At 36.2% G+C, this 26,031-nt stretch overlaps 1 protein-coding gene across 1 annotated transcript in view; it reads left to right on the forward strand.

The window, feature by feature from the left end:
* MAPK8 (mitogen-activated protein kinase 8) overlaps nt 1-24,675 on the forward strand; it is a 133,597-nt gene extending 108,922 nt beyond the window's left edge. Inside the window, exons 6-12 of the mRNA XM_011990938.1 lie at nt 5,812-5,977; nt 10,159-10,230; nt 11,528-11,710; nt 12,013-12,137; nt 12,701-12,764; nt 16,491-16,568; nt 20,193-24,675. Of these exons, the coding sequence (XP_011846328.1) occupies nt 5,812-5,977; nt 10,159-10,230; nt 11,528-11,710; nt 12,013-12,137; nt 12,701-12,764; nt 16,491-16,568; nt 20,193-20,338 (834 nt within the window). The 3' untranslated portion in view covers nt 20,339-24,675. The remainder of the gene's footprint in view (nt 1-5,811; nt 5,978-10,158; nt 10,231-11,527; nt 11,711-12,012; nt 12,138-12,700; nt 12,765-16,490; nt 16,569-20,192) is intronic.
* Nucleotides 24,676-26,031: the final 1,356 nt, after the last annotated feature.

The raw sequence follows: 26,031 nt of genomic DNA on the forward strand, positions 1-26,031 counted from the left end.
TTACCACTGACTATTATGGGTAATGCTGACGTGAACATTTATGTAAAATTTTTTTGTGTTGGTATGTTTTGTATTTTAGTTAAATTTAGCTTATTCTTTGAAAAGTATTGAGAGAGGAATTTTTTTTTTTTCCTAAGAGACAGAATCTTACTCTGTCACTCAGGCTAGAATGCAGTGGTGTAATCATAGCTCACTGCAGCCTTGAACTCCTGGGTTCAATAGGTTGAAAGGAATTTTTTTTTTTTAATTTTTTTTTTTGAGACGGGGTCTCTCTCTGTCACCCAGGCATGAATGCAGTAGCATGAACATGGCCCACTGCAGCCTTTACCTCCTGGGCTCAGTGATCATCTCACTTCAGCCTCCCAAGTAGCTAAGACTACAGGCATGTACCACCATGCCTGGCAAATTTTTATTTTTTATGTTTTTGTAGAGACGGGGTCTTGCCATGTTGCCTAGGCTGGTCTTGTATTCCTGGCTTCAAGCAACCCACCTGCCTCGACCTCCCAAAGTGCTGGGATCACAGGCATGAGCCATCATGCCCAGCCTGGAATTTTAAAAAATTATTTAATTCAATGGAATTACATCTTCCTTCTGAGTCATCTGCGTCATTACATCTTCCTTCTGAGTCATCTGCGTCAAATAACCTCACTCATGTAATAAAATAAATACAGAGATAGTTTTCATAGTATAAGACAGTTGCGTCTTTGAGCTATTGAGGCTTTTTTTTTAAGTGAACAATCCTGTTACAGGCTTATCCTTAATTATCATTCTAAGTGAATTCCTTGTATATTACGTATACAGCTGCTCTAATCATTTGTCTAGTGCAGTATTTAAATAACATAATAAAAATCTCTTTAAATGGAAGAGTATTTTATCTTCCTGAGCCCCTACTCATACACTATGTGAAGTAGAGCAGACGAGTGAAACTTCTAGGTTTGGTTTGTTTGTTTCCTGAGTCTTTAGACCGGAGCAGTAATCCAACATTGTGGAAGTTCATTTGATTTTAGTAAGGCACACCCCTCCAAATAGAAAGGTTCCAGATTAACAAGGATGGCAGGTGGCTGGACCAGAAAAACAGACTAAATGGTAGAAGATAGAAAACAATGGAAACAACAAGAACCATAAAAAAACAAACACAAAATTACAAAAGAACAATATTTATGGTAGTATGTTAATGGGATTAGTTCCTTAGTTTAAAAAGTCAGATTTTGGCAGCACGCAAAGGCTCAACAACAACTGCATGTTTCCATAACACAGACATTTGTAGCTAACTTCAAAAGGCTGAAGGCAGAGAGGTTGGTAGACATATACCAGGAAAATGCAAACATCAAAACAAGGGTAACTCTATTTAATGAGATAAAGTTGAATATGGTAGGTTCAGAGAGGAAGCGTTCCTCTCTGGGAATAGTCTCACATTTTAAAGGTGAAAGATACTATCCAATTAGGATATACAATTATACATGAAGTAGAGTTGCTATACAAAAAGCTTAAAAGTGTAGAAAATAAAAGAATGGCACAAGCACAGCAGTATTGGGATAGTCTAACTCCCTTAGTATCAGTACATAAAGTGGTGAAAATAAAGTGCATCTGTAGAAAATTTCTTAATGTGATAAAGTGGAGCTAATGAGACCTACTGTGGTCTGTTACCTATTGTGAAGAATCTCCCTTTATCTTAGCTTGGGCTCTTTGGGAAATCTAGAGTGGAGATACGCATTGAAGTTTTTTTGCAGCTGGTCTTGAGGCCACGATTGGTACTCATCTCTGCTCTACTACTTATTCTAGATTCACCTCCACCCTTGGCTAGTACTTCTGCTAGTCTGAGGTTACTTACTTGGTAAAATAACCTGGCCTTTCATCCCTTAGGTAGAGGTTCAGGGCAAGTCAGGATTACTACTCTGAGACCCAAGCTGATGAGGTCCCACCATCTTGATAGTTGCGGGTCACTTTGTCGGAAAGAGAAAGCCAAGTGATGTGCATGGCTCTTCTTTGCTTGGAAGTGACACACGTCACTTCTGCTTAGAGTACGTTGACAGAGCTAGCCGTAGGACTTGTCTAATTTGTAAGGAAACCAGGAAATGTAGGGAGAGCAGATTTCAGAATAGTGGTGAGCCCCAGCCTCTGCCACAGTCTGTCCTTCTGGCTGGCAAACATTCCTTTGCTCCCTTTATTCCACACCCTCCTCAAGGGAAATAACCCAAAGTTCTATTCTTATCAAATCCAGACATTGCTCGTCTTGGTCCAGAAACATAGTAACTGGAATGACCAAATTATATGGCCACCCCTATAACCACTGCTCCCCTGCCAAATACTGTAGATAGAGTGGTCAGACAGGGCCAGTGTTGTCACAGTGAGCAATCCCATTTAGAAAACTGAAAAATGCAGTCATTGGTTAGTTGTAATTAAATTCTTCTGTACAGACATTGTGAATGTCCCTTGCCCTGGGTGAGGGGAATATTCCTCCTCAGCCCTGACTATTCTCTGTGATTCTCAAGTACCTGGCTCTACCCTGTGGAAGAGTCATCTTTTTTGCTATCCTCATGAATATATCTAAAGTGAGTATTGAAGAACGTATTTCCCTTGAGGGCTGCTCATGTTTCTCAGCCTGCTTCTTATCTATAAAAGATTGGGGCCCAAGGGTCATTTTAAGGCCACCCTTCTCAGCCTTGCCACTATTGACATTTTGGACCAAACAGTTCTTTCTTTTGATGGTGGAGTGTTTAGTAGCATTCCTGGGCTCTACCCACTAGATGCCAGTAGCACTACCCAGTTGTGACAATCAAAAATGTTTCTGACATTGCCAAATATTATTTTGGGGCAAAATTACTGTGAGTTGAAAACTTCTGTTTGAAATATAGAAGGATCATAGACCTTTGGCGTTAGGTCTGACAGTTAGCTAACTCTTTCAGAAATTTAAGAGATTTCTTATCTTTCTGATTGTAGTTCTTTTCAAAGCATCTTTTTTAACTCATGGGTCCTGTATTCTTGGACTTAATTGAGGCTGTCTTCAGTCTTCCTGTAAGCGTTCAAGCTTCTGTTGGCAGACTGAGGCAATTTTATCAATTGAAGGATTTTACAGGACTTTTTCCCTGAAAGGGTTTCAGAATTATTATGTGAAAATGATGCATAGAAACCAATCCAAGATATCAGTGGCTTAAAGCAATATTTATTGTTTACTTGGGTCTGCAGAGTTGGCTCTGTGACACTGCTCCAAACCATGGGTCAAGTTCAGGCTTGTCCCATATTCAGGTTTCAGCATCTAGACTGAAGCATCCACCAGAGACATCCTTTTCTCATGGTGAAATGTAGAAGAGCAAGAGCTATGCTGAATCAAACACATTCCCCCGTATTTCATTGCCCAAATTAAGACAAGTGACTGAACCTGTCAACAGGGTGAGGACACAGTCTGGGGTGGGCAGGAATATTTGCAGAACAATCTACCATACCTTCTTTCAGGGGTCTGGTAGCGTTTAGCTTTTTCAAAAGGGCAAGACCCTGAAATTCTAGGCTCTGTTCCCTTTTATTTCTGCTTTAAAATATGGCTACTACTTTTAAATGCAGCCAGTAGCTACCAACACAAACTACTGAAGTTTTGCTGTCCAGTCTCTTCTAGAGCAGGGTTCAACAAACTTTTTCTGTCAAAGCCTTGTAGTAAATATTTTAGGCTTTGTGGATAATAGTCTGTGTCACAGCTACAAGACTCTGCCATCGTGATACAAAAGCAGCATAGGTGATTTGTACTTGAATGAGCATGACTGTGCTTCAGCATCAACACTTTCTTTACAAAGCATACAGGCCTTAATTTGCCAGCCCCTGTGCTAGAGCTTTCAGGTTCATTGTACAAGTGGCTGGGTGCAGGTGACAGCTTCATGAATTGTTTTACTACTACATAACCTAGATCACCTTTCCAACCTTTGATGTGAGTTTCCCTGCTGCTCAATTGCTAAGCTGGGATCTTATGTTTTTATAATAGTTAACACCCCACTTCTGACACCAGTTTCAGTGTTAGAATAGACTCAGCTGTACCGAAGTAACAGATAAACCCTTAATTCTCAGTGGCTTAGCACGACTCAGGCTTATTTCCTTTGCTGAATGTGTGGTGTTTGTGGACTGTACATTTATATAAATGATCAGCAACCCAGGCTGCTAGAGAATCCCCTGGAACGTTCCTAATCACCAAAGCAGGTCAGGAGACCACAGGAAGTTGTGCACTGGCCCTTCTCTTCTTTACTTCCACTCACATCCCATGAATTAGAGCTACCCATGTGCCCTTGCCTAACTGAGGAAGCTAGAAAAATTGGGGGAAGAAGACAGAATGTTGGGTTAGTTCCACTGCCTACATAAATTCTAAGTTACTATTCTTAGATATAGTTAGCATAATTAACAGCTGTAAGGCACATAATGATATATATGGATGAATTTCAGTTAATAGTCTTTGAGGCTTTTTTTGACATTTTTGTTCTTAACAAAAATACCTGTTTTTAAAAATTGTTACTTTGCTTTTAATTTTTTCACAATAAAGTACTTAAAATTGGAATGTTATTTCTAAATTGGAATCTGCTAGTATAAAGAGCCAGTAGCCTTCAACCATCACACTAAACATTAAAGTAGTATCAAATAAATATTAAATATTTATTACAAAGCTTGTAATATTTGTTCTTGAACATGCAGTGTTTCTTTGCTGAGGTACTGTATTTTAGAAGTATTAGCAACATTATACTTACAGAATACCAATAATGAAAAAGTTTTTCTTCTGTTTCATTAAGACTTTTGAATTGTTGGTATATTTAATTTAATAAAACCACTAGATTACATATCTTCTAAACCCATCCATGATTGCCTGTCGAAATATGTTAAAAACAACATGCTTTTCTGTATGTTAACATTACAAAAGTTATAGTTGTCTTTCAAGCAGGCTGTTTTCCTTTTTTGTATTAATCAGTGATATTTAATATGTATACTGCATGTCAGTACAGGTAATACAGTGCATTTGTGTTGTGGATTTATGCTTTCTTACTTGTTTGGTCCTTTGGCTTGTAATAGTATTCATCAAGGCTAACAGGCATGGTATATTGAACATGAAGCCGTGAGTGTTTATGCTGCTACCTGACTTTTGATTGGCACAGCACAGAATATGTTAAAGTGGGGGCCAGGTGAAAAATTCTGAATTATTCAGTAGTATCTATAGCAAGTAATTTTATAGATTAGTGGCACCAAGACAATGGTGTCCTACTTCTACAAACAGACAAAAATTTTATAGCAAATTTGTGGGACTTCAGGTGGGAAATCAGGGATGGAAAAATGGATAATGACTATTCTGGTCCTTTGGAACTGGGTATCTGCCAATCTAAAAGATCAAATAACATTTGCTATTGAATGACAGGATGGCTCATTGTTGACTTTTAACATCTGTATAAAACTTATTGTGACTTTAAAATGAGATTTTAAAAATATTGGTAATGTGTTATGCAAATGAATATAAGTGCTAACTTATCACTCTTTTACTATAGTAGTTTTTTATGTGAGCTTTCCAGTGTCTTTTCAAATCCCTTTTACTCTATTTAACCGAAAATGTCTAGCTAATCATAATTTCTAGCAATTAAAACATTACTAACTTCTCCAATAACTGTATGTATTCATAAATTTTAAATCCCACAGGTTTGCCTTGTAATGATGAATCAGTGCAGTAATATTACAGTGAGAAAAATGAACAGTTAACATGAATGTTTTGCAAGGGATAGTATAACTTTATTGTGAACTGTAGGATTTTCATATATATCATGGCAGTCATTTTTTAATTTTTATTTTCTGAAGGACTTAAAGCCCAGTAATATAGTAGTAAAATCTGACTGCACTTTGAAGATTCTTGACTTCGGTCTGGCCAGGACTGCAGGAACGAGTTTTATGATGACGCCTTACGTAGTGACTCGCTACTACAGAGCACCCGAGGTCATCCTTGGCATGGGCTACAAGGAAAACGGTCAGCACACACATTTATTTGAAATATTTTTCTGATTTAGCTTTTTTCTTTATTCATTAGAATTTTTATGTAAATACTTAAGCTGAAGAACATTGAATTAAGTATGTACCATTGTTTGAAATGTGTATCAAAAGTTTGCAGGTAACTATAAATTTTGTCATAAATGTTTGGAAAAACTTGGGGCCCTTATTTGTTCAAATACAGATACATACCATCAGTACTACCATTGGATAAAGAATTTGTTGCCATGGCCCTGAGACAGAATTTATGCTCTTTGCTTGCCTATAACTTGGAAGTGAACATTTCTAACATGGTCTCAGGGATGTATAGAGTGTACTGACAGTTTATTATTAGTGTACATCAGTGATATTTGCCCATATTTCCAACCCCATGAAACTAAAGATCATAGCGGTAGCACTCATCATAAACTTTTAAGAGGTACATTAAGGCCTCTGCAAAGCTGCTGGATAATTAAGGTGACCTCTTGAAGGAAGCAGTAAAGTTTCATTAAAACCTTATGTCCAGCCTTAAGGAAATGACTTTTAGTATTTTGTGTGGGTGTATCCGATTGTATCAATTGACCTAAGAATCAGTGTTGAACAAAATTATCTGGCATGTAGATCATGAATTTAAACGTTTTTTATGGATATACCTACTTATATTTAATTTAGGAAGAAATTTTCAGTCTTAGAAATTTAGGAGATGAATAAATCTGCTAATAACCATGGGATTTTATGGAAATAAACCATCATTTTAAAAAATGTGGTGACTTCATCCAAAATACTACCAAGAATAAAACCTAGACATTTTTTCTGGCAAGGAATCTGGAGTAGCAGTTCATTTTGAATCAGGAAATTGTAATAAGTCAACTTTTAAGATTTTTAAAAATAAAATATACGATTAAGCTGAGCTTGATTTTCTGAACTGATTAAAAACAAATACTTTAAACATTTGCTATTAATTTTTTATACTTAATAAATATGCTGTTCTTTTTACTTACTCTCTACCTGAAATTTGAAGGGTTTTTTTTTTTTTTTTGAGAATTGATAACTTCAAGTGACCCACCAGCACAAAGATTGCTTTTGCATCTGCTGTGATTGTCATAGATATGGTCATAGATATGGTGTTATGTGTCAGTGTCCTATAAATATGATCTTAGGATAGCTCCCTGCCAGAAATTAGCACTAAGAAAAACTGTCATATGAAGAATTGAGGCTGGGTATGGTTGCTTACACCTGTAATCCTAGCACTTTGGGAGGCCGAGTCTTGTGGATCACTCGAGGCCAGGAGTTCGAGACCAGCTTGGGCAACATGGCAAAACCCTGTCTCTACTGAAAGTACAGAAATTACTCAGGTGTGGTGGTGTGCACCTGTAGTCCCAGCTATTCCAGAGGTGAGGCATGAGAATCACTTGAACCCGGGAGGTGGAGGTTACAGTAAGCCGAGATTGCACCACTGTATTCCAGCCTGGGCAACAAAGTGAGACTGTCAAAAAAAAATAAAAAATAAAAAAAGAACTGACATGTGGTTCCTCTCTTAGTTAAAAATTATGTAGATCACTTTCTTGCCTTCCCACTCCCACCCTAGGAAATGGAGTCAAATGTAATGCTTAATGACTATAACTACATTAGCCAGCAAGGTTAAACATAAGTACTTCCTCCTTTTAATAATACCTCACACTCATTTTATTTATTATTATTATTATTATTATTATTATTATTATTTTTGAGATGGAGTGTCTCTCTATCGCCCAGGCTAGAGTGCAGTCGTGCCATCTTGGTTCACTGCAGCCTCCACTCCCGGCTTCAAGCCATTCTCCTGCCTCAGCCTACTGAGTAGCTGGGATTACAGGCACGTGCCACCATGCCTGGCTAATTTTTGTATTTTTAGTAGAGACAGGGTCTCATTAGGTTTCGAACTCCTGACCTTAGGTGATCCACCTGCCTCGGCCTCCCAAAGTGCTGGGATTACAGGAGCTTGAGCCACCACGCCCAGCCTCCCACCCATTTTAACAACTTTGCTTTATGTGCCTTTTATTGCAGTCTACTCAGAGCATTTTGGAAAGCAGTGTAATCAATATATTTTTAACTGCTTAATAGACTAAGCAGTTAGCTTAAAACTAGAGTTGTGCATGAATCAGACTTACGTTCCTAGTCTTCACTGGCCCAGATAATATCTTCTCTCATGCTTGCAGCTTTCAAAATACTTTTGTTTAAAGATAGACTTTTCTGGAAGTTACCAACATAAGTTGTATGCTGGATATTTAAAGTTTAACATTCTCTTTAAAATCTGTAGAGAAGATTTATTCTAATAGATTTTTGTCAAAAAGGAAAACCTTAGAAAAAATTTTTCTCTGAGGCACTAATTTATAAATATTAACTTTTTTTTCTAAAACCTTATCCTTGAAAGCTGAACCATGACATAAATATAAAAATGTTCATTCATTTTAATATGAAATTTTAGGGAAACTTTAGTTCCACAGTATTTCCAAAAGTAATTTCCCAGTTTAGCTCCTAAGATTCTTCAGTGAACTGGCAGCCTTTTAGTAAGAATGTACTGTATTAGAAAGTACAGGCTTTAATTTTCTAAGTCCTTTAACATGAGTAAAGGGCACGTCTCTTTCTGACATCTATTTGTGCTGTTTTCCTCTTGTCATTTTAAAGAATTTGGACCTTCAGATGTCACAACCAAATGCAAGTTTCTAAGGCTTTTCCTTCTAAATTGCTCATTCTTCCCTCTTTTCCTATTAAACTGCAAGCACTTACTGTCTCCTTTTTGTGTGATAGCCAAACCCAAAGTCATAAAATGCCACGGTGTACTGTCAGTTTCCCTAAGTAGATGGAGATTCCCAATTGTCTGTTTCTGTGTCTAGCAGATTCTTGTCAACATTGATTGGGATTCCCATTTACAGTTCGCAAGGGTCATCAGTAAGTCTTCCAGGAGACTCTAGATAGTCAGTTCGTGGGAACTGTCATACTGTGTCTAGCCAAAACTAACTTCTTAAATCAAAAGCAGTTTGGTTTTATGGCTTTAAAAAACTTCAGTTAGGAAACATGAAATACATTTCTCTTACAGTTTTCCTTGATTAGTTGTTAATTCTCTGTGCACTTGTTCCTTTTGGGATAGTAGGGTAAATGTGGCATCATGTTGCCAAGAAAACAAATGGACTTTTAGTTCAGAACAAGCATAGCACTTCTCAATTAAATATATTTGGGAAATCCAGTTTAAAAATTCTAAAGAACTTTAGATTAACTTTTTTATTGTAATTATTCATAGAGATTATTTATTAAATATTTGAATATGCTGAATTATTTTCTCATGCTTTTTTTCTTTTATTTAACTTAGAGAGTATAATGCACAGTTGAACTTCTAAATAGTATAGTATAAAGATTTTATTTTTATAATTTTACTACCTCATGTACATTTTTATTTACAAAGTTCGTGTTTGGTTCTGTTTCATATTTTATAAACAAGTTCTCAGGGACAAAACATGCAGGGTTTTTCTATTTATGCAATTTCTGTGCGTAGCTCTCACTTTGAAATTAGATATGTAGTTAAAATGCCACACTTTACATTTTCTTTTGTGAACCAAAGACTTTCAAAAAATAATTTGTGTTTTAAATTATTCCATGAGCTAAAGTTACGATCACTTTTTTCTTTTTGTGATGTTTTGCAGTTTTTATATAATGCAGTCATATTATGCTTCTTTGATTTTAATGACCTTTTGCTTTGCTTTTCCTTCTTTTGTGCTGCAAACACATAGTGGATTTATGGTCTGTGGGGTGCATTATGGGAGAAATGGTTTGCCACAAAATCCTCTTTCCAGGAAGGGACTGTATCCTTGTGCTGCTGCAGCAGTTAATTAGTTAGGCGATGAACTTCTTTATGTTCTCTAATGAAAATGAATATGCTACATTTATACAGATGGGATTTTAAACAGGCATAAAGTTTGTGGCTATTAGAGTTCAAAAATTGTTGAGATAAGCTGAAATATTTGTAGGCTGCATCTGGCAGTAGGACATACAGTCTCTGCTGGTAGTCAGAGCACATTCACTGTCACTCATTTTTATTTTATACTGCTTTTTATAATTTTAAAGTATACATGGTGTGTGTGATTTTCTTTATTTTTTTTTTATTTTAACCAGAATCTTTATGTTAATGTCATTGCATTTTGTTTTCAGTTGACATTTGGTCAGTTGGGTGCATCATGGGAGAAATGATCAAAGGTGGTGTTTTGTTCCCAGGTACAGATCGTATCCTTATCTTTGGCCTAAAATGTAGTTTCTAAAGGTCAAAATGTATGATAGCACTTCAGTTTGGTCAGGTGTAATGTATTTTGTCTCTCCCTAATATATTGTTAAATTACTCTTAAAATACCACCTACTATTTGACATAGACTTTTCTTTCCCTCATTTGTTGTTTCATATGTTAGTTCAGAACCCTGCTCAATTGTAATTGTGCACAATTACTTGCTGGCTTTGAGTTGATTTATTTAACCTAAATCAAAAGTCATGGCTTGCATTAAAAATTTCTAATAATTATACACTTAAGTCTAGAAATACGTACAACTTAATATGAATTTTGGAGCTGTCTGTTGCTTCTGGCCATCCTTTTGTTTTGTTCCCCACCTCCTTTTTGTTAATGTTCTATGTGGTTTATGTCTTTTGATTATTGTCTCATTACTCACATAACATACCCTTTCATCTGAGAATTTCAGCAGTAGTTTTATATGGTGACGATAGCTTTGGATTCATGCTTTTTGTTCATCCCACTACTTTTAATATTTATATTAACAGTAATTTGTTATGTGTTTATCAGCTAGTAACATTTAGAATTGTTTCAGGAGGAAGAATGGAAAAAGCCATATTCACAAGATTACGATAAGTGAGTTTTAGGTCTTGGCCTTCAGGTTCCTGGAGTGTAAAGACTAGAGGAAAGGAGACTAAGAAATCCCAACCTTACAACTTACCAAAAAACAATCTTTTTTATAGGCATCGGAGCTTTAGAAAATTTTTTTAAACATAAACTGAACAAAGAATGGCAAAAGATAATGCCGCTTTTATAGAAGCCTTTATTTTTATTGCAACTGGTTATTTTCTGTTAGTGTAGAAAACTCAGTAAAACAGGATGTGTTCTAGAAATAGTCTAGGAGATACAATCATGTTTTCTGATAAACTGACAGAAAAGGAAACATTTTGTGTGTTATTATAGCATTGTGTGCCGTTTGCAGTTAGAGCCACTGTGGATAGTAATTGTCATTATTCTTAGTTACTTATAATTTTGTTTAGAATTTGTGAGTTTAAGCGTCCATTTTAAGGTAAAATCAGTTAGTATGAACACACACAATAAATAAGATTAACAAAGCTTATTTATTGATCATTTCTGTCCATCTACAATCATTGCCTTTTGCAAGGTGCTTGTGAGATATAAAATTTGTAACTGCCACATCCTTTCTTAGGATTTTTAAAATTTCCATTTTCTTATAATATGATTATGACTAATGTGTTGAACATTAGTTATGGAGTATTTTTCTTAGCTACTTGATATTAGATATTGATCAGTGGAATAAAGTTATTGAACAGCTTGGAACACCATGTCCTGAATTCATGAAGAAACTGCAACCAACAGTAAGGACTTATGTTGAAAACAGACCTAAATATGCTGGATATAGCTTCGAGAAACTCTTCCCTGATGTACTTTTCCCAGCTGACTCGGAACACAACAAACTTAAAGGTACTTTTTACAAATATATACATTTAATCCCATTTGGGGTGTGTGTGTATGTGTTCGTGTGTTTATATGTATTCATATTCTTATGGGACATAACACAAGGTTTTCTCTGGATGGTGGGAAAAAAAATGAGGTTTTATTTTTCTTTAATTTTATATATTTTAATCATATGTATAAAATAATTTTTCAGTAGTATTTTTAAAACATATGCTTTTAAAATAAAAAATAATCTCAAATTGCTGAAAGTTATTAATAATTTGAGAACCTTTACAAATATATGTACATTAACATCATTATGTTTGCAGCCAGTCAGGCAAGGGATTTGTTATCCAAAATGCTGGTAATAGATGCATCTAAAAGGATCTCTGTAGATGAAGCTCTTCAACACCCGTACATCAATGTCTGGTATGATCCTTCTGAAGCAGAAGCTGTAAGTTATTTTCTTAATGTTTACAGAACATACTGCATTCTTAGAATTACAGTTAGGTTTGAAGGAGACCTTTTAATTTTAAATAAAAATGTAGATACATGATGATGTTTTTCTGTTTCTTCATGAAAACTACGTCAAATAAACTAATGAGCATATTTGAGCCCCTCCTACACAAAATAAAGTCACCTCCCACTGTTTTTTGCAATCTTGCCTGGATACCCTAACCAGAGAACTAGGATGTTGAATGCTCTGAGGGAACATCCTAACTCAGTTATAAAAGAAATTACTATATCCAAAGGAAAACGGAATTCTATGATCTATGATATAAATAAAATATGGCAATTTCAAGAGCTCTAAGAAAAGAAAAAGACAGTTAAACATTTTTTTTCCTGCAATGAAGGAGTCTTCCTATTCTGTCTATATAAGAAAGTTGATGATTGATCAGTCTTGATCTAATGATACATTTTTATAAGTCATCTGTCTGGCTAATATTTCAAATAACTACAAAGAGTTAAAATACTCCCAGCATACTGACTCAATTATTATTGCCTTGTGTTTTTCAGCCACCACCAAAGATCCCTGACAAGCAGTTAGATGAAAGGGAACACACAATAGAAGAGTGGAAAGGTACATTCATCAGATTCTTAGAGGGAAAACTGCGAAGGAGCTTCTGGTTTTTATATGGTGATTTATTGTCATGTTAGAGAAATTTGTGACATTTTCTGTGCATAACTGAAATTTGTTAATATTAATTAATATTTTTACATAAGTGGACAGTAAGTCTGCTTCCTTCCTTAACTTCTTAAGTTCCTGTTTCCCACCCCAGACACAGACACATTAGTGCTCTCTCTCATGTTTTTCTATGGTGTGTGAACATACAAATGTGTTTAGTGTCTCCCACCTCTCTTCTTCCACCCTTTTAAAATCACGTATGGTTGTGTACGATATATGCTATATGTACTTGCTTTGTTGATATAATCAGATATCTGGAAGGTTATTCTCTTTTGGTTCACATATATGCCTCTCTTGCTTTAATAACTGATTAGTGTTCTGCTGTATGAATGTGTCACACTGTATATCCATCTCCCTCTTGATGACCATTTAAATTGTGTCCAGTCTGTTGCTGTTAGAAACACCTCTGCAGTATTCATGTTCACATATGAGAACATACCTGGAAGAAAAATCCTAGAAGGAGATGTGCTGAGCCAAAGGATATTTTTCAGTTATTTCCAAATTATTCTCCAAAGAAATTGTAGTAGTGTACACTTCCATCCATATTGTATAGGAGTCTCTTTACCCTCACCCTTGCCAACAGAATGAGTTAATTTTTAATATTTGTAAATCTAATATAGTAGTTTTATTCTATTTTATAAATGTGGCTGAAATTAATCATGCTTTGATAGTCATGGAAGTGTTCAAAATATTTCTTCGAAAGGTCCCCTGAGACATGTGGGCCAGGTAATGTTTAGGTCCCATTTACTTCCATTTGTGTTGTCCTTCAGTGTTTTGACCACTTTTGTAACTGTGTGACTTTGAGTAAATCACTCCCCCTTCCTCCCACCCTCGTACACCGCCCCCTGCATTTTACCTCATCTTAAAATAGAGGCAGAAGACCTGTTATTAAGAGTTGTCTTTAAATCCTGGGACGCCAAAGTGGACTGGGGAGGTATAAACATGAATAAGTAACCCATCTATAAATGTGTTTTGCTAAGGATGAATTTGATTCTTTCTTAGAAATTGAAGAGATTTAGAGATTGATTTTCTGTGAACTTTGGGAAACCCATGGTTAGCAGAGCCCATGATAAAGTTAAAAAAATGACAGAACAGTAAAACTGGATAGAGTCTGCTGCATTTGAATATGTAATATGCATTTGAATATGTATACAGATATAGCTCTGTACTGAATATGTATGAAAGCATTAACCTGATATTTTTACATCCTACTAATTTACAATAGACCATGAAGTATTTTATAGAATCTTGTTTTTTTGTTTTGTTTTGAGACAAGGTCTCACTGTGTCACCTAGGCTAGAGTGCAGTGGTATGATCATGGCTCACTGCAGCATCAAAACTCCTGAGCTCAAGTGATCCTGCTGCCTCAGCCTCCCCAGTAGCTGGGATCACAGGTGTGATCCACCACACTTGGCTAATTTTTTTTTTGAGACAGGGTCTCACTATGTTGCCCAGGCTGGTCTCAAACTCCTGGGCTTAAGTGATCCTCCTCCCCTGCCTCAGCCTCCCAAAGGGCTGGGATTATAAGTCTTAAGCCACTGCACCTAGCCTAATTTTTTTTTTTTTAATTTTTGTAGAGATGGGGTCTCACTCTGTTGTCCAGATTGGTCATAGACTCTTAATAGGCCAGCAGTTGTAAGGCACACCATTATGTGCCACAAAGAAAAAAAAACACTGTCAGTTGTCCAGCACCATTGATTATAAGATGGAGTCAGTTTCAGAGTTTAAACTGAAAAAAAGTACATCTAAAAATCAGTGAGATACAGTGTTTTCATTTGTATAAGAATATATTTGGGGGTTTTGATTGCTTTAAAAACATTTACCTTTATTCTGTATCTCTTACTCCTAGCCCCAGGTGCATATCAGTAATTACCCACAGACTGCCTTTTTCAAGATCTACCTAAGAGTTTTAGCTCATAACAGAAAGAAAAATTAATTGCCAAAGCCATTAATTACAGATAGCTTTGACTAGTTAGTACTCCTAATTAGTGTCGGTTCTTCTGCCTTAATCTCTTTGTGCTTTTTCCCAGAGGAGTGCTATTTTCTCTCTTAAAAAATCCTCATATTGCAAATGTTTATCATTCCTTTTTGTTTCTTTGAAGAAGACCATCTCTTATTCTCTCCTTTATCAGTGCTTTCTATTTTTCTCCTTCCAAGCCTTAAGTTACTGTAACAAACAAACTTGTCTCCAGTTGTTGTTCATTCCAACATATTCTGTTGTTTTACCTTATTACCAATATAAATGTCATTCTCTGTAATCGGGGATTCTTTGTCAGAATTTTCTTCAGGAATTAACACAGACTCCTTGAAATTCGATGCAAAATTTTTTGTTTGTATGTTTTTCTCAGAAGAGGGTTTTACAATTCTCAGAAGATTCCATGACCCAAAGAAGATGATAAATAGTGGTGATGATGTGGCATCCACCATTAAGATTATGTGTGGTGTGCCTTGTGAGTCTGAATGTCTACTTAAAAACCTTAAGTAGACATTAAGAACCTTAAGAAGGTTTTTTGTTTGTTTGTTTTTGCTTTTTTGTTGTTGTTGGGATGGAGCCTCACTCCATTGCCCAGGCTGGAGTGCAGTGGCGCAATCTCAGCTAATTGTAGCCTCTACCTCCCAGGTTCAAGCAATTCTCCTGTCTCAGCCTCCCGAGTAGCTGGGACTACAGGCGTCTGCCCCCATGCCTGGCTAATTTTTGTATTTTTAGTAGAGATGCGGTTCCACCTTGTTGGTCAGGCTTGTCTCAAACTCCTGACTTCAGGTGATCCACCCGCCTCGGCCTCCCAAAGTGCTGGGATTACAGGCATGAACCACCACTCCTGGCCGAAGGTTCTTAAGTAGACATTCAGACTCACAAGGCACATCACAGTTAACATCAGAATCACTTCTGATGATAATATAAGTGAAGAATGTAAGACAGGAGGCGCATATATTGATACCAGCAGAGCAGCTCCCAGTGTCTCTCTTCAGTTGCAACAGTTGTCGCAGTGGTCTGCTTGCTGTCCAGAAGCCTGATAAGAGAAAAAGATAGATTCCCATGGAGAAATGTTATTGGAAGTGATAACCATGCTTACTCATAAGGAGTTGAAATGTAGCTTACCTGCTTCTTTTCCTCCAATAAAAATGTGTTTATCTTTCATTCTGATTAATGAAGCTTTTGCATACTCTGATTTAAATCTTGGTAACATATATCTAGTTGAGTACCCACAGTGCACCAGGCTCTATTCCAGGGCTCAGGAAATGGAAGTCAGTAAGACACATGGTTCAAGCCCTCCCTGAGACAGATGGTAGTACAGAATGGTATGTGGTATGATATGCTGTAGTACAAGTTGCTGGTAGAGTGAAAAAGAAAGCTTCTACCCCAGCACCATCAAACCAACTTGAGAAACAGTGGTTACAGGAAAGATTAGTACTTCCTTTCGATATGATCCATTGTTGAGTGTCAAGGAATTGTTATTAATTAACATCCTTGAATCTTAGGCTGACACTTAACTGACTGTCATTGTAAGGACACTATTTGAAGTACTTCACATGTATAAAAATTTCCACTTAAACCATACATGCGTTGTGAGATTGGCTCTTCGACTTTGAAAAGTTCATTTTTGTTTACTTCTTTTACAGAATTGATATATAAGGAAGTTATGGACTTGGAGGAGAGAACCAAGAATGGAGTTATACGGGGGCAGCCCTCTCCTTTAGGTTGGTTACAATATAAGCTTGGTTAAGATTACAGTTTACTTCTTGTGTTGTAATCTTCAGTGGCCTGAAACCTGCAGTTCTTCCCATACTTACAAAATCAACATTATTCCAGGCTTAATAAATATAAGGAAATACAGTTTGTTTGGTGAAATTTGAAAGCACTGACACACTTTTCTATTAATACATTATACTAATATATCAGTAACTGTTTATAAGATGCACATCTTTTTCTATGATATTGACATTCTGTTGAAGAACAGAAATTTAAAAACTTTGTTGGCATTGTTGTTGGGTCTTTAAAGAAGAAACTTCTCAAAATTCAATATACATACCTTTCTGTGATCTTGACAGTCTTTACTTTGGGTAAATAAAAGCTTCACTGCAAAATTTAGTACGTGTAGTACCAAGTTGCTGTCCTTCAAAATGATATGACTGATTTGTTGAACGAAGGCAATAACATTAAAACCATCACTAGAAGGTATTCTTTCTCTAAGAAGAGAACTGGCTTTGTAGGAGTTAAAACTTTTTTTTATCATAAGCTGATCTTATATTTAATGTTAGTACAAGTAAAAGTATAAAGAATAGAGGGGAAAAGTTAAATGGCAGGTAACATGTACATTAAGTACATACCACGTGACAGACACTAGTGGTTTATATACTTTATTTTATTCAGCCCCTAAGACCCTAAGGTATAGGATTACTGCACACGTTATGGATGAGGAAACTGAAGTTCAGAAATTTGAAATAACGTAAGATTCCAAATCTGTTATGTAGATGAACTAGTACAATAACTTCAGAGTGTGTGATTTTTTCAGCCTCCCATTTTGTTTCTGGCGGGCAACAGAGACTTCTCTGGCTACAGAGGTTAGGACAGTTGTATGAAGGAGGTGAAATTTGAGCTGAGCCTTGAAGAGTGAGGAGTATTTCAAAAGATAGGTCTTGATTTTGAAGTAAAACTATGCCATTTTAATTCCTCAGAAACTTCTACTTTTGAGGAAAAAAATAGATGTATCTAGCATGTTGTATATGGGTAAGGTTTTTTAAAACTCTAGTGACATTGTCTACTATAAACATAATTGTTTAAGCCATTTTTTGTGGATTGCTTTGACATTTTTGGTTATATAATTTAGAGTTGTATATTTTAAATCTTTGATCAAGAATGCAGTCTTCCAGATTATAGTGTAGATCCTGTTGAAAATATGAATGGGTTTTGACAGCTTTTACCTATTTTGGAAATGGACTTTTCTCTACAATTTACTTCTAACAAATTTAAAGCTCTATTATAAATGCTTCATGTAATTAATTAGCTTTGTATTGCTACATAGTAGTAGTATAACTGAATTGTTCATGATAGAGGCTCAGGTGGGATTTGGAAAGTTCATTATGTGGGACAGTTTTATACTTTAGCATACTATCCAATTGAGTGGCACAGCTGGAGTGCCAGATGTTTGAGTAAATGTAATAATCTCATGAGTTAGAGCAGTTGTATTTGTTCTTAATTTGTAAGTGAATAATTTGAATCTTAGTCCAACACTTGCTTATGATCACAAAATAAGTCAGTGGAAAAGATAGAAATTGAGGTTTCTAGACATCTTCTGGATCCTCAGTTATAGCTTGCAAAGATGAGTATTAGCAAATTAAGCTGTTATGAAAATATTCCGCTCTTGATTATGTACTATAACAAAAGGAGTAGTGCTTGGTAAATCAAAATATCAGATAACCATAGTACCATTTCCACTTGATTTTTAAAATGAATTTTATTCTTTTTCCCCTTTGAGTGCCTTCTTATATTTATTTTGGTTTGGCTAATAGTAAAGTAAGTTTGCCTGCCTTGAGTGTGTAGAGACTCACTTGAGAGAGGAATGACCCACCTGAGACTAATGATTTTCTATATTATTACCATTCAGATATTTGAGAATTTACTGTATTGCTTTAAAGAAAAAACAAGTGTGTGTTTTTTTTTCCTTAGGTACTTGATTTTTAGATTAAAAAGTTAATGCATTTAAAAGTTAATTTTTATCAGATTAAAACATTTGGATAAAATAATAGACCCTGAACTAGAGGCATATATAAAAATTATGTATGTTGGATCCCTTTTATGGTTTGAATGTTTCAGTACAAGTCTTAGAAACTAGCCATTGTGTACTATGTATGTTACACAGATGTATCATACTGTTCAGTCAGAAAAGGCTCATTCCAAGTATTGACTGAACTAAAAAGAATATACTATCTCAGTTTCACTCTGACTGGGAAGCTAATGGACCTTTCTTGGGTCTAGGAGATTATCACCTGTTTTACCTCTCATCTCTCAGGCCTGAAATACTCATCCTGCTTTTCTCTTCTGTTTCAACTCCCATCACCTGCTTTGTCTCTTGTGGTTCCATTCCTTTCTGTCTCCCAGTCCCCTCCCTAAAGATTTTCCTATTCCCACTACACTGCCTGTTTTCTTTTTGCATTTGAAGAAAAGCTCGCAGAGGACCTTTCATATTGAAGTGTTTTATTGCTTATCTGGACAGAATGGAGGGATGATCTCAAATACAGATGCTGGGTTCAGGAGCAGTGGTTTTCAGCCCATTTGGTTTCAGCATCGTTGGGTGCCTGAACCTCACCCTCAGAAATTCTGCTCAGTGTTCCATTTGAAGACCATTGATTTTATTTCATAAATGTATTCTTGAGAACTTTTAAGTAACTTGCGTTATTCAAATTTGGAATGACCCTTATTTAGTGTTCATGTGGTTTAAAAGTACTTAGCCTAGCGCATGAGTTACCTTTTTTCTCTATACCCCAGTGTAAGTCATTCCTGTCCCCTTCCTAAACCAATCCCCTTGAGAGGATTTCTGTCTCGAGCTCAGGTATTCGTGTTACTTTTTAAAATTCAGGAAGTCCTTATTAGGTAATACTTTCGGCAAAAGAAACTGTTTGTTCCTACTTTATCTATTTAATAAATCCATATTTCTACTTATCAAGTATTAGCGTAGAAATAAGAAGACCCAAGTTTACTTAACTAGGCCATTTGAGTGACACTGGCATGTCCCATAACCTTGTATAAACTGGGGCAGTTGAATTAAGGTTTCTTCCTGTTAAAATTATTTTATTCCTTGGCGCTTGCTTTAAAACAAGATGTGCCAGAAGTACATCTTGTTTCAAATTTGAATCATTTGAATTTTTCCTTTTTAGTGCAAAGCTATAAAGACTTTTTTTGTAGGGAAGTAGCTTTTAACTTTTGTAGTTGTACAGTCCTTTAAGATCTTCTGTCCAAAAAAAGGCATTACAGACAGTTTTGCATGTATTATCAGCAGTATTCACACGTACCCTGAAGCCCATTTGTGGATCTTGCTGCAGGACCATTTCTAAATGTGGCTCAGATGTAAATTCTTGTCTTAAACTGAAAAACACATTCATTGAAAGGATAGGACTCCACGATTCTAGACATTTTCAGAATTCTCACCTCATAGCTGTCAATGAAGAGTGTGTTTTAGTGTATTGGATGTCATTTGCGATTATTTTTAGTGAGCCTTCTAAACCCAAGAGAAAAAATTACCACTAGAGGCAGGCAGTGCAGTGCAAGTAGCTCGATCTGCAGCTGTCTGCAACTGATTTGCTGTTTTGTTTCTCATAGCACAGGTGCAGCAGTGATCAATGGCTCTCAGCATCCATCGTCATCGTCGTCTGTCAATGATGTGTCTTCAATGTCAACAGATCCGACTTTGGCCTCGGATACAGACAGCAGTCTAGAAGCATCAGCTGGGCCTCTGGGCTGCTGTAGATGACTACTTGGGCCGTGGGGGGGTGGGAGGGACGGGGAGTCGGTTAGTCATTGATAGAACTACTTTGAAAACAATTCAGTGGTCTTATTTTTGAGTGATTTTTCAAAAAATGTAGAATTCATTTTGTAGTAAAGTAGTTTATTTTTTTTAATTTCAAGTGATGTAATTTAAAACCTAAGTTGTGTTTCAAAACAGCAACAAAACTGTATTGTATTTTTTGCTGTAATTAACTGTATAATGTAAACCTAATTATTTTATCATGTTTTAAATTTTTTGCATATTTGCTTTATCTTATGCTGCTGATTTTTTTAACTGAATTTGTAAGATTTTGTTTATCAAAGCAACTATTATGTGGTGACTTGCCTATATCATGAATTATTTAAGATTTTTATAGTTTTTTTTATTAGAATTTATTTCAGATGTTTTGTTCATGATACTATCCTTCAGGGTTATGTGCTTATCAATGAAATAACCCCAGAGGAGTGAGGGAAAATAACTTGTAGCCAGTTATATTCAGGAATAACTACTGTAAATGATGAACGTGTTAGGAGACCTCCAATATTTGCTACTTGCCAATCCTAATTTAGTTACAAGAATTGGTAGGCAATCCTACTTAATTTTGGCAAAAGCCCCGTGGCAGAATAACTCAGAGCATGTCTTTGAAGATGCTGGGCATCTACCACCACCTTATGTCCCCACCCTACCCAACAGAAATAAGTAAAAAGAACATGGTGTATTCTGCAAATTTGTGGCATGCTCAAAGTTTATGATCACATAAAGTCAAGAGGATACTTCATGAATAATACATTTCAATGCAAATAAACAGATGGTTCACTTCTACTAGCTATGAGCCTGTTTTTGTATACACTGAGTTAATCTACTCAGGCTGTAGGTCCCAGCAATGTTCTAGAGTCTAGTCTTTCCCTTTCCTGCAGCTTCGGGCCCTTGGACCTTTCCGGTTTCCTATTACTTGGAGTGTCTGTCAGTTGAACACCAGTTGTTCTGGTGTTTCTGGCCATTTGATTCTACTTGTAGCATAATCATATTTATACTAGCTATTGGGAGGTTCCAAAGCCTACCTAGATTTGTGTAGGTGATGTATCAAATGAGCAATATACCGTTCATCTGAAAATAGTAGCACACAGCCATATATAGGATGTCATTTTCTAAGGACTGTTTCTTCACATTGAGCAGAGCAGGCATAAATGGTGGTTATTTAGTCTGAGTCTTTTATTTTTTTATACCTGATTTTCAACATAACATGCAATGTGGATGTCGAGTAGTGTAAGAATGGTGCTGCTCCTGACAAGTATATGTTAACTGTTTACATTTTCTATCTGCAGAATTATTTCTCTATAACTGAACTTTTCCCAAGTAAAATGTCTTTGAAGTCTCGTTATTTCTGAAATACGGTGTCTGTAATAGACCCAGGCACCTTTTAAATGATCTCTGGAACAAGAGGGATTTCATTTAATGAACTAGGAAATGCATACTCACATAAGCAGCAAGGTTCTAGGCAGAAAGCCCCTTGGAATTCGTGACCAATGGGAAGAACAGGTGTGGCTTAACATGCAGTGTCTGAAAATTTGCTTGGCATTTTATTCATATATTTAGTGCAAAATTCCTTTTGAATGAGATACTTTACATCATTGTTAATGTGCAATATTTAAGATTAAAATACATTAGCCTTTTTATATACTTTGAAATAGCAGGTTTGTTTTTGATGGCTTAGAGTCATGATTTCCAGCTTCCCAGCCTTTTTATCAGTCCCTTTTCTAATACAACAAGGTGCATTAATTTGATTAGACAAATTAGAGTTTTAAGACTATAACACCTCTTGAATTGTAGACAGGAAATACTGTCTACAATTTTAGCAGAAATTTGAGAATGAGTGTGTTTATATTAATTTGACAATTAGCTGTATTTTCTGTAACGTAGATTATGTCACTGTTGCACTTTCACAGCAGACATGCTTTCAGAAGGTTCTCATATTTTATGCTTGATTGCTGATAAGCCATCTCTATTGATACAGATTTTGGTTAAGTAAGGAAAACCAGGTGTCTGACTGTATCATTTGTTGTAAACGCCAGCTGCCACTTGCCAGCCATCACATTGAGTTCAATTCAAAGAAAACAAACTCGTATTACTTAGTGTAAACTAAAATATTTAACAAATTATATCCTAAAAACAAGGTCTCTTTGTTAAATGTTCTGTGCCCTAGGTTTTAAATTACTACATCTAAATACAATTTTGCTCTTAAATTTGTTAAGCTAAATAGGTATTGGTTCTTTTTATTTTGGGATCCTTTAAGCATCTTAAACATTTTTTTTCCCAAGAGAAGTTACAAATAACATTTCTGTCAGGTAGTACTTGTGTGAAACCACCTTTCTTGTTCTATAAGTTTGATTTTTCAATTTTATATACTTAATATACTCACTGTCTTACTATGAGAAAGTTATTTTGACCAAGATTTTTATTATCTTCACAGATTAAGAAAGAGATGCTAATTCTTTACCTGTGTCTTCCTGGTTACTATTCTCTTCCCTCTAATATATACTGGCCATTTGTAAAACCATTGTATCGTTGGGATCACTTAGTTATACTATACGCAAATAGAGCATCTCAGCTCTGTCATACTGCTTGCTGAACAGTTCTCAGTGTGTCATGCACCTTTGGCTGCTGGTTGTTCCTGACGTGCACCCTTCCAAGTTGGTAAAGGCACAGTGTGTTCATACCAGGTGTTCCTAAGAGAAACACCAGCCTGTTAAATGAGAAGCCTACACACAACCCCCTTAACAATCCAGAGAAGCTTGACAGTGTGCAAAGAAGCACTCTTTGTGCCAGCCTTGTCATTGTTCTGTTCTATGCTAATCCTGCTGTGCCGTCTGAAAGATGGAGGGAAGAGGACATCAGTGTCTGATAGTGAAATCAGCAGCAGGAAAGTGAAGCTCTTTCCTTGGTTACAGATAAGATGGTTTACACTATTGGCCAGTATCTGCTACACATATGAAGACTTAACTATTCAGTGTTTGCCTAGGCACTAGCCTGCACAACATTTTGAGGTTAAAACATAGTATATTTTCAAAAATATTATTGTAGTTTGTGAGTGTTGTTCATTAGTTACACATTAGCTATAGAGTGGATGCATGAAGCCCCATGACACCAGTAAACTCTTCTTACCAGTAGGTAAACCAAACACCACCATTCTGTCATTAGCAGCCCTCTTAAATGTTGCCTCTCCATATCCTGTTGCATTTTTTGTGTGCATTGTGTTTCTACTGATCTCTCTTAGGTTTTTCCGGAATCAAAGGAAACTAATTTTTCCTTAATAGCAAGAAAGATGAAGAGGTAAAGGGCATTGAAGCAGAAATGTATAGTTTGGGGTACAATTAGAAAACTCATAAGGAAAACAGAAATCCTAATTAATTTCAAACTGACTGCTCTTCGTTAAGTGCTCTTAAGGAGAGTCTAGTAAGAGTAACACTTTCTGGCCATTTCTAGTTTAGATTCTCTTCGTTACTGAAACTTTTGAGAAATATTACCTGTGGATTAATTTTGCACAATGTTCTATTCTCATAATGACTTACAAATTAAACTAGGCTTTTATTGAACTACCTCACACTAATTTTCTATGCTTTCCCAAGTAAGCTGTTGCCCTGTTAGATCTTTACTGAGTGAATTATAAATGTGTGTTAAATACTTTTTAGCCAATGTTGAAACAATACCAGTAAGTATGTAAAGTATATACCTTACATCAGTAAGAGACACATGTAAAATCTTTCACTGTATATCTTGGAAAATTGTGTTAGATGTGCTCGTTGACATTATTACTGTTTTGTAAGTAGAACCTGCTCGTGATATCAGTCCATTCTTTACATTTTACAAAAGGAGTAAATCTTAGTAAAATTTTACGAAGAAATAAATTACTTTTGTAGGCCCAATATTTGGTATATTTTTGAGAAACTGTTAATCTTTTAGCTGAATAATGAAGTTAGACTGAATTACGTGTCTCCCTGGACTGTGACATCTACTTTCTCATTACAGTTTATCCTGGCCAGCAGGGTGTCACACCTGGAAACCTGAGTATGATAACTGACATTTGCTTTTCTTCCTCTGCGATGTCATTCCTCCTCCATTCCTCTCCTTCCCTGTGTTCCGTTCCCTCTCCTTTCCTCTAGACAAAACAAAATGGGGCACTTTTTAGGGAATGCTGAGATCATTATTGTGATTTTTCATCATTCATGCCCTAGTCATTAAACATGCACCACTGGAATGTAAACAACGTTATCTAGTATGTCAATTGGTTACAATATTTTAAATAAAAAAAAGTGGTATGAAAATTATGAAATTAAGAGTTTTTTCATTGAAAACAAAATCTGTGGTAAAGTGTTTCTTGGCAATTTTAGGATTGCCTGTGGATTGAGAGAAAAGGGGTCTTGCTAGGGCCGGTTTCTTAGATTTGGATTTTATACAGATTGTAAAGAGCCTAAACTTTCACCCTGGTTATCTGGTTGATCTGGTCTTGGATTTCTTGTGTTTGAAATTTCTGGATAAACTTTATCTAACAAAGGAACTTTGCTTCAATGCCCTTAACCTAGTTCTTGGTAGACATATGAGAGAATAGCCATCATGACCACTTGGCAAAAATAAGTACTTAAAATTGGGGTCCGTTTCAAAACAAGAGATTTTAGCTTTGAATGTTTCCAACTTTTGCCATGCTTATTTGCTCTTTGCCTACATTGGGTGTGCTGCTGTGTGGGAATACAGGGTCCCTGCTGCATACCTTCCCAGCCGCTGTGATGACGCCGCTCCATCTTGCACAGTTCCTGCTCCAAATGACCCTTGTACCGTGCTGTCTCTGCCCTCACCCGAACTCACACTGCCCTTCTCTGAGGAGCGGGGAGGAAGGGGCTGGTCTTCTAGCTGCCCACTGCTGCTGAATCAGCTGCGTGGCTGCTGAGCTGTTTCATCACCGTCATAGAGAGGCCTCCCAGGAGAAACTGGGTAGCAGAAGCAAGTATCCGAATGTTGAGAATAAACTTTTTACTTTTTTTCATTTTCACCAGTTGTAAAGTGGAATAATTCATCCTTGTTAATTTAGGTACTTTTTTTTTCTTTTTTATTATTGTTCCCAAAAAGGTCTATTGATCTAAGTGAAGATTGGTTTGTGATGATTTTGTGGTTTAAGAAAATTATTTTTAGCTGTTACAGGTTGTATACCAGTATTTCTTTGGACTTCATTTGAAACCAAAAGATACTTCAAATATGCTGTGTAAATTTTAGGTTTCTAACATGTACTTTACTTAATTTCATCTATTAATGGAAGCATATAGGTGATATAGACGTGTGCCGGAAGCTGGGAGTAGGAAATAGAAAATGGATGACAGAGTCTTGAAATGGTGTATATGGAAGACCAAGGACCTGCCTACAGGGATTGATTAGAGGAAATGAGGAGTTTCACAAAGAAACTGTGTTTTGAGCCTTGACATAAGGTTTGGAGAAGGGTATTCCAGGCTGAAGGAAAGGCAAGCAGATTTAAGTGAGTGCATAGGCAAGCAGTGAGGAACGGCCTGGCATAGGTGTGGGTACAGGGAGAAGGGAGAGAAGACTGACACGTTGGAATTTGGAATTGAAACAAGCTGAGGATCAGACCTGAAAATATCAGGAATTGCCTTTATTTTGTAGGTGATAGGAAC

This window comes from Mandrillus leucophaeus, unplaced genomic scaffold (assembly GCF_000951045.1).
Source record: "Mandrillus leucophaeus isolate KB7577 unplaced genomic scaffold, Mleu.le_1.0 Scaffold388, whole genome shotgun sequence".
Lineage (NCBI taxonomy): Eukaryota > Metazoa > Chordata > Mammalia > Primates > Cercopithecidae > Mandrillus > Mandrillus leucophaeus.